The 13,538-nt window shown below is 39.1% G+C and overlaps 1 protein-coding gene across 2 annotated transcripts in view; it reads left to right on the forward strand.

Annotated features, from left to right (window-relative positions):
* Positions 1-13,538, forward strand: part of SCFD1 (sec1 family domain containing 1) — a 293,569-nt gene that overhangs the window by 211,827 nt on the left and 68,204 nt on the right. Inside the window, exons 5-9 of one of the 2 annotated variants that reach the window (XM_058666287.1) lie at positions 2,048-2,170; positions 3,362-3,449; positions 6,741-6,830; positions 11,201-11,256; positions 12,235-12,320. In XM_058666287.1, the coding sequence (XP_058522270.1) occupies positions 2,048-2,170; positions 3,362-3,449; positions 6,741-6,830; positions 11,201-11,256; positions 12,235-12,320 (443 nt within the window). Of the gene's footprint in view, positions 1-2,047; positions 2,171-3,359; positions 3,450-6,740; positions 6,831-11,200; positions 11,257-12,234; positions 12,321-13,538 lie in introns of both variants that reach the window. The other variant, XM_058666288.1, reaches the window with a different exon arrangement.

The following is a 13,538-nucleotide window of genomic DNA, read 5'->3' on the forward strand; positions in this document are numbered from 1 at the left end:
CTTTTTTTTTTTGGACTATCTTGAATTTTAAATAACTAAAAGATTTTGGAATTTTTTCACTGAGGAAGCATTAGTTATGCCAGAAAAGACTAGAATCTAGCTTTTTTTTTTTTTTTAAGATTTATTCATTTTATTACAAAGTCAGATATACAGAGAGGAGGAGAGACAGAGAGGAATATCTTCCATCCGATGACTCACTCCCCAAGTGAGCCGCAATGGCCAGTGCTGCACCAATCCGAAGCAGGGAACCAGGAACCTCCTCCAGGTCTCCCACACAGGTGCAGGGTCCCAAAGCTTTGGGCCGTCCTCAACTGCTTTCCCAGGCCACAAGCAGGGAGCTGGATGGAAAGTAGAGCTGCCTGGATTAGAACCGGTGCCCATATGGGATCCCGGGGCATTCAAGGCGAGGACTTTAGCCACTAGGCCACGCAGCCGGGCCCTAGAATCTAGCTTTAAAAAAACAGAAGGCTAAATATAATAACTTTAAAAATTAAGGTTTGGCTTTCTGAGATTATGCTAGGAAGTCTAACAATAGCAATCTATGGAGATGCAAGAACAAAACCTGATTCTTTCCCGCTCTTGGGTCCATCATCTTTATGCTTTTCTTGTTTGGTCGCAAGGCCTTGCTGTTAACTGGCCAGCAGCTGCAGCTGTAAACACAGAAAGGGGAAAGCAGGTTCTTCATCCATGACTGTTTATTTTGATTGTACAGACTGTCTCCTGAAAAATCCTCAAAAAATGTTCCTTCAGTCTTACTGTAAAAAATTACCTGAAAATATAGCTACAAAGGTTAATTTAGATGAATATATTGCTCTCCCAAAGAGAACGCTGTTTTAGTAAGGAAAAAGGTGAGGCAGTACATGCATATGGACTGTTTTAAATATGTCTTAGCGCACTGTTAAATATGTGCTCAGTTCTGTAAATCTCCTCCCTGCTTTCTTGATCGGTAGCCTCTAAGACTATCTCAGTTCAGCAGTACAGAATCCATTCTAGACTTTCCCTTTTCCCTTTACAAACTTGTAACTCTTCTTTGATAGCAAGAAACATGATTCCCAGTTTCCTGCACATAATTGTTTTCTCCATCCCTATGTTGAACCACTGCCTCAGTCAGTTGCTTTTCTCACATTGACTCCAATCCCTCTATTTTTTCACATCTCTGATGTTTAATCTTTGTTCTCATTTTATCTGAAAAGCCGAAAGATAGAGGGCGCGCCCGTACACAGGTTCACTCTCCAAATGCCCACTAGGGCAGGCTGAAGGCAGGAGCCTGGGACTCAGTCCAGGGACTCCAACACAGAAGCCAGCACTTCTCGTTCCTTGGCTGCAGATTACCCAGAAGCTGGGTCAAGAGTGGATAAGCCAGCGTTCCAAGTAGGCACCCTGATGCTGATGTCCCACACTTGCCCATGTGTTCACATGCTAGCATCTCTGAAACCAAGTGTGTGTTAAAATTGATTGTGGTGTAATAACTTCTACTGGCAACAATAATTCCAGTTGCTACATAATTGATAGTGCCTGTTACATGCATTTGACATTTAGATTTGAAGAAATGTGGTTATTTAGCTCTTCTCCTAGAAAGTTTAAGTAAGCAAGCAAATTTGAGAATTCTCACTAACTTAATTCTACTTTTAAGTGATTGAGAATCTGTGCAGTGAAGGAAGTACTCATGTCATCACATGAGAACGGTAGAAGATAATGTTGGCTAAATACACCAGCCTTCCATTCTGTTGGTATAGGATCCTCTTCTGGCTATTTTCAAGAAAAATACAAAAAGCTTCTAAGAGCAGTTTGTGTGCTGTGTTGTAATTAATGTGATTCCAATGATCATATAATTTCACAAGTAATTATAAGATATATTTTAGTAGCCAGATAACTAGTGCTTTTTCCTAACTTTGTTCTTTAGGGACACAGGTTGCAGTTACCATTAATGTAATTTGTCTTTTAAATCTGTATTCTCCAAAACCTTGCTATTCCAATATTTTGAAGGCTTGTCTATGGCCAACCTTTATTCTATCACGTAAGAATCAAATACTCATTGTATTTATAGGATCTTCGAAGTCAACTCTATGAATCATATTATTTAAATTTTATTTCTGCTATTTCAAGAAGTAAACTGGAAGATATTGCAAATGCAGCCCTGGCAGCTAGTGCGGTAACACAAGTGGCCAAGGTAAGGGATTTGGTGGATTGGTGTTGACTTGCTAATATAAACACTGATGATGTGTAAAACCTATCGATTGACATTAGATGTCTTGTTCACAAAAGACATGATCAACCTAAAAAATGTTCAGTCTCAATAATTTCATGAAAAATTCTGATGATATAAATTATCTTCAGCTGAAACTTGTCAAAACTAAAGAAGCCTACTGTTTTAATGAATGGAAATGTGAAAAATTAAAAGCACAGTTTTGCTTCTTGCTTGAATTTGTATAATTTTTTAGCATGTTTCTCAAATAATTTGGTAGTTTATTATCAAATCGTTAACATTATTTTATCTATGATCTCCATTGTCACCTAGTGTCTCCAGGTTTTTCCTTACTTACGAAATAGAGTCCAAAGAGGCCTTATTACATTTATAAGAACAGAGGATTTCCTGGAAGGCTTGCAATTCTGTCATAGTGACTTTTCAGTAGGTTTCAGCTTCAGTTGTAAATTTGTAATTTATCATTCTGGTGTATCCTATTAGTGCCTTTTGTTTCTTGAATTTGGACAAGATAAACATAAAAATCCTATGGAACTGTATGGGGCAAGTAAAAGCAAATACGCATTTATTTTCCATTTTTTCCCCGGCTGATATGTTTTTCATAACATTTAGATGGTCGAACACTGCTTCTGATGAGTTCTTGAGGCTTATGATTAATTTCATATAAAAGAAAGTTTTCAGGTTTATGATTAAGTTCACATAATGTAATAGAAAAGGTTTTCAGTTCGTTTAACTACATTTCAAATAGTTCTTTTCGTTTTTCTCATTTGTACTTCGAAGAACTGATAGAACTTTTTTCTGTTTTATTTATGAAGATTAGTGAAGACTTTACATAGGAAAATGTTACTGAATGAGTGTGACAATTACCATTTTTGTCTGCAAAATGCCAGTTCACATTAGAATCAGTTTAGATTCTTGCATGTGCCTGATTTTGGTTTTCTGAAAATGCTGCTGTTTATGGTATGTACTATACCCCACAGCTTGTTTCAAGGTGTTTTTTCATATACTTAACTGCCCTATTTTGCTTGATTGCATAATCTGCTATACAGAACAGTTCTGTTACTGAATTTATAATTTTCTTATCTACTTTTGCTATTACTAGATTAGATCTGATTTGCTTTTAATGTAACTATTCTAAAATTGATCTTTTGTTTCTAGGTTTTTGATCAGTATCTCAATTTCATTACTTTGGAGGATGATATGTTTGTATTATGTAATCAAAACAAAGAACTTGTTTCATATCGAGGTATGTAAAAATAAGAATATTATAATTTTATAAACAAAATGAATAGTGAACTCTAAGGTGAATAGGTTTTCTGTACTTGAAAGCAGGCTTAGTTTACAAAAATAAAGATGTAAACGATTTTGAAAAGCACTCAACATGTGTCAGACTAAAATTGTCACATACAAACAATAGTTAATCCTATTTTTTTAAAGATTTATTTTATTTTTATTACAAAGTCAGATGTACTGAGAGGAGGAGAGATAGAGAGGAAGTGGAGCTGCCGGGATTAGAACCAGCGGCCATATGGGATCAAGGCGAGAACCTTAGCCACTAGGCCACGCTGCCGAGCCCAGTTAATCCTATTTTATAAGCTCAAAAGGTGTGCATTGTTTGGTTTGTTTTAAAGGTTTGTTGATTTGCAGGGCAGAGTTCCAGTGAGTGCGGGGGAGACAGAAATCTCTCACCCAGTAGTTTCCCTCCTAGATGATTGTCACAGCTGGTGGACAAAACTGTAGCCAGGAGCCTGGAGTTGCATCTGTGTGTCCTGCGTGTGGGGCAGGGACCCAAGTGCTTGTGTCACCTTCTGTTCCCTTCCCAGGTGTGTTATCAGGGAGCTGGATGGAAGCAGAGCTGTCAGGATGTACAGATGCTCAGTGGGATGCCGGTGTTACGGGCGGCGGCTTAGCCAGCTGCAGCACACCAGTTCTGTTTTAGGTGTTGCCACAACTCGCAGGGAGGTTGTCACCGCATGTCAGGCAGTTGTTTAGCGGCAGTAAGTCCATTGTCTGCTACTTGGTTTGAAACAAGAACAAGTTAATTTACTTCTCTGCACTTACAAGAAACAGACCCAGGTTGTGAGCACTCTGAAAGAAGACAGTATAAATCTTTGAGTTTTATTGGATGCTGTAGCATGCTGACTTGTTGAAATTAAACAAAATCCCTGAAAGGGTTTAAGTGTCAAATTTCCTGCATGGGAGATTTTTCATTATTTTATTTGGGGGGGGGGAGGAATTTTTTTTTTCACTAATTGGAAAGGCGGATTTACAGAGGAGGAGAGACAGGGGGAGATCTTCCACCCGATGGTTCACTCCTCAAATGACCGCAATGGCTGGAGCTGAGCCAATCCGAAGCAAGGAGCCAGGAGCTCTTCTGGGTCTCCCACATGGGTGCAGGGTCCCGAGAATCTTGGCAGTCCTCAACTGCTTTCCCAGGCCACAAGCAGGGAGCTGGATGGCAAGCAGGGCTGCCAGGATTAGAACCCGCGCCCATATGGGATTCTGGCGTGTGCAAGGCTTGGACTTTAACCACTATGCTATCGTGCCGGGCCCCACATGGGAGATTTTTGACAGTACGTGGTATTTGTAGAAATATATTTCTAATTAATTGAGATTTAAATAAATTAGCATCTTACATGTCTAAATTATGTTATTGTTAAGTATAAAATAAACACTTTTACTTTTCCTTGATTGACTCTGATCAAATAGGTGTGTTTTAATGATTTAGCACATTCACTCTGAAAACCTACTTTGTTCAGTTTCCTTAAGCATGTTAAATGACCAGGCAGATTCCCTTTTTTTTTTTTCCAAAGATTTATTTATTTTTGTTTGAAAGATTTAAAGAGAGAAGGGGAGACAGATCTTCCATCTGCTGGTTCACTCCTCACATGGTCACAGTGACCAGAGCTGGGTGGGTCCAAAGCTGGAACGTGGAGCCTCTTCTGGGCTTCACACATGGGTGCAGTGCCCTCCAGACACATCACCAGGGAACTCCTGCACGGTGTCAGCCTCCTAAATCAGGCAGATTTCTAAGAAGTAAACCCTGCCCAAATATTTGAATAGTTCTTTAAAAAGTAGTTAAATATATAATGTATGAAAATTTCATTAATCTTTCAAATACAAATTTAATTACATTTGCTTACACCTGTAAGCTTTTAAGAAATTTCATACACAATGCTTGCAAGGGGAAGACACGTGACGTAAGGTGAAGACACCACTTGGAACCTGGCCTCAGGTCCCAGCTCCACTTCTGGTTGGAGCTTCTTCCCCATCTCGCCATGGAGGCAGCAGCTCTCTCTACTTGGCTCTCTGCTGCCCACAAAGGGGATCCAGAGAGAATGCTTGGCTCCTGGCCCAGCCCTGGCTGTTGTTTGCATTCAAGGAGAGATTGAGCAAATGCAACATTTCTGTCTCTGTCTTTCAAATAAAAACAGTAAGAATTTCTTAAAAAGTTACAAGTGTGGAATTACTAGTTTTTTTTTTTTTTTAAGGATTTTATTTCGTATTGAAAAGAGATTTAGAGAGGAGAGACAGAAAAAGATCTTCCTCTGATTCACTCCCCAAATGGCTGTAATGGCTGTAGCTGCCCCGAATCTAAGCCAGGAGCCAGGAGCTTCCTCTAGGTCTCCCACGCAGATGCAGGGTCCCAAGGCTTTGGGCCGTCCTCGACTGCTTTCCCAGGTCACAAGCAGGGAGCTGGATGGGAAGTGAAGCAGCTGGGACTCAGTGCCCATGCCCGTAGGCAGAGGATTAGCCTGCTATTAATGTAGCTTACCATGCAAAAAAAAAAAAAAAAAAAATATATATATATATATATATATATATATATATATATATATATGTATGATAGTAGTTTTGCCGTAATTGATTTACATTGTCTTTTTCTGAAAGAAAAATCCTTTTAAAAAACAGTATCTGATTTCTTGAAGGGTGGGCATTTACTCCATTAGGACTCCAGTGTCCTGTTTCAGAGTACCTAGGTTTGATTCCCAACTCTGGCTTCTAGTTCCACCTTCCTACTCGGGTGGACTCGGGGACCAGCAGTGATGGCTCAGGTGCTGGGTTCCTTTTTCCCGTGGGAGGATGTGGAAGAAACTTAGAGCTTCCACTTCCAGCCCCAGCTCTTGCTGGTATTTGGAGAATGGATCAGGATATAAGGGCATTTCTCATGGCCTTGCCTGCTCTCTCCCTCTCTGCTGCTCAGATAGTTGGATGAAATGTAAAAGAATTTTGAGTCCAGGTAATAGAGTGTTTATGAATAGAAGTACCGAGTACAGTATTTTCCTCTGTGCTATGGCTGATTTCCTTTGACGTCATTTTTCACATTACTACTTTGTTAATGAAGTGGTTTATCTTTTTTTTTCCTTTGAGATAGTATAATTTTCAACAATTATTAAAAATATTAAAGCAAAAAATTGCACTTGAGTATTTTATCAAACTGCATACTGATTAGGAGTTTGATAGTCTTCAAAGTGTAATTGGAAGAAAACAAATGTAGGTGGTTTCTTTTTCCCCTCCTTCGCCTGTACCATGTCAGCCATTAACAGGCCGGATATCACAGACACGGAGATGGAGACTGTGATGGACACAATTGTTGACAGCCTCTTCTGCTTCTTCGTCACTCTGGGTAAGTCGTCCTGTCCTTCTGGTTACTTCCTCCAGGTGCATTCATTGTTTCCCCACTTACCTGAATGTGACACTAAGGTGATCTCACTCTCCAATCCTTAGGTACTGTCGAGTTGCAGAAAATTACGTGTGTATGGTTATTTCAGACAGAACTCATGACTGCGTGTGCTACTTCCTTTACAGTTACCATTTAGCAGATATAATGAGTTGTCTACTTAGCTGTTTTTGATAATTGTAACATTCTAATTTTTTGTTTGAAATGGTTTGGTGGTGACTTCACTTATGTGCCTGTTAATTTTAATATTCACAATGAAAAACATCAAGTAGATGTATGCCTGATAAATATTAAAATAAATGAACAAGACTTCAGGAAATACTCAATTTATGTAATGATTAGTTAACTGAACTCTGCAAATGTTTTTCAGTGGTTCTTTGGATCATCTTAGAGTGACAAGGTTTTCAGTATCTAATACCTGACTTTATGCCTCTGTGCTACTGATCTGCTTGGTAACCTAATTGTACCATTGATCTATTTGAAAGGCAAGGAAGAAAGTATATGAGAGAGAAACATCTCACCTGCAAATGTCCACAGCAGCCAGGGCTGGAAATGCAGCAGCCTGGGACTCAGTCCATGTCCACCCCAGGTGCAGTGGCAGGAACTCGGCTGTCATCGCCGGCTGCCACCCAGGATGCGACACTGACGTGGGAAGCAGGCACCCCAAACAGTCACTTCATCTCAGTACCAAATTCCTGCCTACACAATGTTAATTTTATGAACACTTTAAGTTTTTTAGTTAAAATAATCCTCATACTAGCTTAATAAAATACTCTTCATTTCAAAACTGAGAAAATTAAAGAGATAAACTGCATATTTTAGGCTTTACACAAATGTTTAGAGAATAAATGTGCAAATTTCGGGATTTTGTCCTTTACTTTGCAATCATAAACTCCAGTCTTTGCTTCTTCGCCTCCGAACCCCAACTTCTCTTTGTTCTGTGTTTACTTGCAGGGAAAGTACTCTCGGGACAGATGGGTTACAGACCTCTCGCCTGCATCACTCTTGCCTTGCGAGTGGTACCTCCCTCTAGCCTTCCCTGGGGCTCTCACTGCCTTTCAAGGAGTTTTTTTGCTTCTTGTTATTTTTTTAAATTTTCATTACAAAAACACATGTGCCAACTTTTCATCATTAAGCAGTTATTTTTGTGCCATGACAGCCTATTCAGCATCTGAAATTTTGCCTATTGTGACCTGTAAGGTTATTTTCACTGGGTAATAGCTATATTTCCAAGATTTGGGTAGACTGAAAAAACATGAGAAGGTAGTTTTTTGCTTTTTTTTTTTCTGTTTATTTTTGTTTTTAAGAGAAATTGAAATTATTGCTGATCTGACAGAAGGATGTCAGCATTAAATTGTTGAACAACAGCAACAAAAAATGTTGCTATGACATAGTGGTTATGACACTGGCATCCTTTGTGCGTGCTGTTTCAAGTCCCAGCTACTCTCTTTCTGATCTAGCATCCTGGGATTGTGCCTGCATGATTCAGATACTCGGGCCCATGCAGATGAAGCTCCTGGCTCCTGGCTTCATTACACAAATGTGGCCCTTTGGGGGTGAACTGGCACGTGGAAGATCTCTGTCTCTGCCTCTCCCATTTGCCTTTCAATATATGTATATAAAACCGAATTTCAGAACAGCGTGTCTAAAATCCTGTTGTGTCATTTGCATGTATTCACACATGCATATATTCATAGCTACTAAAAAGTATGTAGCAAACAACCTGAAAACATCCATTTCTAATTCTTTTTTTTTCTAAAGATTTATTCATTTTTATTACAGCCAGATATACAGAGAGGAGGAGAGACAGAGAGGAAGATCTTCCATCCGATGATTCACTCCCCATGTGAGCTGCAACAGGCCAGTACGCGCCGATCCGAAACTGGGAACCTGGAACCTCTTCCAGGTCTCCCACGCGGGTGCAGGATCCCAAAGCTTTGGGCCGTCCTCAATTGCTTTCCCAGGCCACAAGCAGGGAGGTGGATGGGAAGTGGAGCTGTCGGGATCAGAACCGACGCCCAAATGGGATCCTGGGGCATTCAAGGCGAGGACTTTAGCCGCTAGGCCACGTCACCGGGTCCCATTTCTAGTTCTTAACACCATTTTGGTAGAGTAAAATCAAATGGGTTAACCTTCTACATCTCTAAAGTTATTTAAATTTTTTATGATCAGCATGTGTTAGAACTTGAGTCATCAGGAGAAAACAGTTTCAATTGCTTTCCTATAAAAACTAAACTGAACAGTTTTGTTTTTTTAAAGATTTATATATTTTTATTACAAAGTCAGATATACAGAGAGGAGAGACATAGAGGAAGATCTTCCGTCCGATGATTCATTCCCCAAGTGAGTGCAACGGCCAGTGCCGTGCTGACCCGAAGCCGGGAACCAGGAACCTCTTCCTGGTCTCCGGTGCCATGCATGGCCTAGCAGCTAAAGTCCTCGCCTTGAACGCCCCGGGATCCCATATGGGCACCGGTTCTAATCCCGGCAGCTCCACTTCCCATCCAGCTCCCTGCTTGTGGCCTGGGAAGGCAGTCGAGGACGGCCCAAAGCTTTGGAACCCTGCATCTGTGTGGGAGAGCTGGAGGAAGTTCTTGGTTCCTGGCTTCGGATCAGCGCAGCACCAGCCGTTGTGGCTCACTTGGGGAGTGAATCATCGGACGGAAGATCTTCCTGTCTCTCCTCCTGTCTGTGTATCTGACTTTGTAATAAAAATAAATAAATCTTTTAAAAAAAAAAGATCTCCGATCCACTGGGTCACCTTCCAGTGGCTGCAACATTCAGGCCTGGGCCAGGCTGAAGCCATTGAGCCAGGAGCTGCTTTTATGACGCCCCTGTGAGTAGCAGGAGCCCAAACACAGCATCTTTTCCTGCTTTTCCCCACATATGTTAGCAGGGATGTGGATTAGGAAAGAAGCAGCCAAGGATATGAACCTGTGTTGGTAAAGGATGTTGGCACTGCAGGCGGCAGTACTAGCCACTACACCACATGCAAGTTTGAGATCTTCAGAGTAATTTTTTTCTCCTTGATGTTATGATTACAGCTTTTGATTAATTATTGCAGTATTAAGAAATAAGAGGTCCACTGATTTCATTTGGTAATAAGTTCAGGCCTGCTGTCAGCAATATTTCACATTATGCTAAGTATACGATTTTCTGTTACCTTTTAAGTTTTTTCAGTATTTGTTTTTATTTGAATGGCAGAGTGACACAGGGATGGAACAAAATTTTCTGTTTGCTGGTTAATTTCCCCACATGGCTGCTGTGGCCAAGGATGGATAAGGCTGAAGTCAAGAGTCTAGAACTCCATCCACATCTCCCATGTCGGTGGCAGTAACCCAAAGACTTGGGTGATCTTCTTTCCCAAGTACATCAGCAGGACTTGAACTGGCGTGCTAGCATGAATAACAGTGTAGTAGGAAGCAGCTTAACCCACTGTGCCACATTGGCCCTTAAATTGGTATTTTTTAGTACTAAAATCTTTTAATATTAGTTCTTTATGTTAGTATAACAAAATACCTGAGAGGAGCCCGCTTACAATTTTGAAGGTCAGGTCCAAGATCTTTAGCTGTCTTGGTTGACATCTGGTGATGGCCTTCATGTGGAGAGAGTCTTAAATTGGTACAGATCACCACATGGCAAGAGACAGGGATCAGATGGCAGCTTGTTGTGTCTGTGGTCTCTTACAAAGTCACTGGGGGATGGGGCACAGAGCAGGGAGTGCTCCACCCTAGCAAATCCACCAGGTCAAGTCACTTGGCTAAGGCTATGTCTATAAACACCATAATTAGATTAAGTTTCTGCGGTGAAGCCCTTAATGTAAGATTTGGGGTTCCAAATCTTTAATACCAGAACCTTGGAAGACATTCAGTATCTAAACATGTATTTAAACCACAGCACCTTTATTATTAATGTTTATAAAATATGCTAAAATAATTCCATACTACTAAATTAGCTGAACTTTTTTCATACCTTTAAGTCAAATCTGAGGTCTTTGAGGTGAGAATAAACTTCATTCGTAGAAACTGCCTGCTAGTTAGGGGTAAGGGAAGATCAAATGCTATTAGACAACCCACTGAAACACCCAGTCATCCTGATGATCCACTCTATAGAAAAATGGCTTTTGTGGCCTAATATATGAATGAGAAGATTCATTTCTGAAACTTTGCTTTTACTGTTGATATTATAAATCTTTTTATGTGTTTAACCTGAAATTGTGCCCATCTGTTGTATCTTATTTTGACACAGAAATATTTTGTAACTGACCATTTTCATTAAAAACCAAAATCAATCCCAACATTTGTTTTTTTAAACAGGTGCGGTTCCCATAATCAGGTGTTCAAGAGGGACAGCAGCTGAGATGGTAGCAATGGTGAGTCCATGCAGATGTCCCTTGGGGATAAATAATACTGCGTGAGTTTCCAGTAGTTACCTCCAGTGTTGTTAGTTGTAAGCACGTGATTGTTACAAGTAACATAGTTAGTGCCAGTGGCCAACATGTTTATCTTATTACATGGGGATTCCACCAGTGATGAACACGCAGTTTGTACAGCAGTATGACAAGTGAAAATGATTTACTTGATTGTGCTAGTCCAACCACACTTTTTTACTAGACTGTATATTCCTGTCTTTTTCTCCAAGACTTCATACTTACTTTATCCTCAAAATCATTTAATATTTAATGTCATTAGCAAGTATTTATTACAAATCACAACTTTTTAAATGGTAGACATTTTGCTAACGTGCTACATTAAAATATCTAGTATAAATTAAACATTCTTAAATTTGCTTTGAGATTTAAAAAATCTGAAAGATTAGAGAAATTACAGAATTACTGAAAAGGAGGAAATACGTGGTAAGGAAAGACAGGGAGAGCATGTGACATTTTGGAGATTTCTTAGCTCGAGGGAATCAGCAGCTGGTAGAAAACTGCTTTTTTACACTTCCCATTCCTGTTCCAGGCGTTTTGGCATTCACCACTACTCTCTTCCCTCCTACCCCCAAAATAAATGTTTTTCTCCATTAAATACCTTCCCTGGTACAGAGTCAAGCTTGGGAGTAGGACTGAATCATACTGCAAAGTATTTTTTGTATGTAAAGTAAAATTACTCAGTGGAAAATACTGTCTTGTTAAATCAGGACTCAGGCACAGTAGAAAAAGTGGAGACCATTTTCAAGTCAAAATTGTAGTGGTATTAAAATTGTTAAAATACTTAGATATTAAAACTATTGTTGTAGAAATAAATACCAAGTTTCTTGGATATGAAGCTAAGACCACATGTATTATACATGAAGCTTGTAAAGTTAAATGATACTATTTTTAAAGTTAATCTAAAATTTGATTTTTCAGAAACTAGATAAGAAACTTCGAGAAAATCTAAGAGATGCAAGAAACAGTCTTTTCACAGGTGACACGCTGGGAGTTGGCCAATTCAGGTATTATGTTAGCTGATGTAGTAATATACTGGTATATTTATAAATATAATGTTAATACACTAACAATAGAACATTTTCAGAATTCTGTTTTTCTTATAGAATACCTTTATCTTTGCAGTGAGTGTGTTTCATAATTTTTAATGAGGAGTGGGATTTTTGACAGCTCATTCTTGAAACAGGTGGAGTGTTCATCTGACCTTGTGATAGAAATGTCTGTTGCTTTTTATCAGTAGGAGAAATTTTTAAGTTTATATGATTTTCAAGGTCTGAAGTCATTTCCTTTGAATTAGTATCAAGCCTTGAAATTAGAAAAACTGGACTTTAGAAAAATATCTGTTCTTTCTGTGTCAAATTTCTGCTTTTACTTTGAAATGCTAATAGCTTACACTTACAAAACATCATTGTTGCCATTAGTATTTCTGATAATAGCGGGTAATGCCAAAGTTTGTGACTGCTCAGTTAATACTGAATAGAAATAACACAAAAGCCTGTATGTTATAGAGTATGTTGACTATTAGTACTAATGGACTGTATTGGGTTGGAGAAGAGACCTACTCAAATGGCTGAGAATTACAGGAGGACACTGTACTTGGCAAAATTAATCCTTATCTTCAGTGTAAGTGAATTCCGAAATCCTGTAAAAATGTACTGGTGCTTGGAAAACTAATTGCTTTCCAAGGAAGAGTAATCTTCGGAGAGCCCCTGCAGACGGCAGGTCGGTGTTGATGGCTCATCGTTTGATTGTACTGACATCATGTTTCAGTTGTTTGGACAGCTGTCTCAGCTCTTATATTAAGTTTTCTTATTCCTGCTTATTTTTTTAAAATGTATCTTGGTTAGTAGAGCAGAAATATCGTTTTCATCTGATTTTTTTTAAACAGAAACAACTGCTACATATGCCAAACCGTACTAATACTTTTTTTTAATAATGCTCCTGAACCTTAGAAGTTAATATAAAGGCTCTAACTATTTTATTTGAATACTTTTTTAAAATGTTCCCATTACAATGTAATTGTCTTTCTAAAGTTCCCTGAATACATTACTAAATTATTTTAAACAGGGATTAGCAATTATTTTGAATTTTGATAAATTTGATTTCAACCACTGCAAGCTAGTGATTTTTTTTTTTAAGATTTTTTAATTTATTTTATTACAAAGTCAGATACACAGAGAGGAGAGACAGAGAGGAAGATCTTCCATCCGATGATTCACTCCCCA

Source organism: Ochotona princeps, chromosome 6, assembly GCF_030435755.1.
Source record: "Ochotona princeps isolate mOchPri1 chromosome 6, mOchPri1.hap1, whole genome shotgun sequence".
Lineage (NCBI taxonomy): Eukaryota > Metazoa > Chordata > Mammalia > Lagomorpha > Ochotonidae > Ochotona > Ochotona princeps.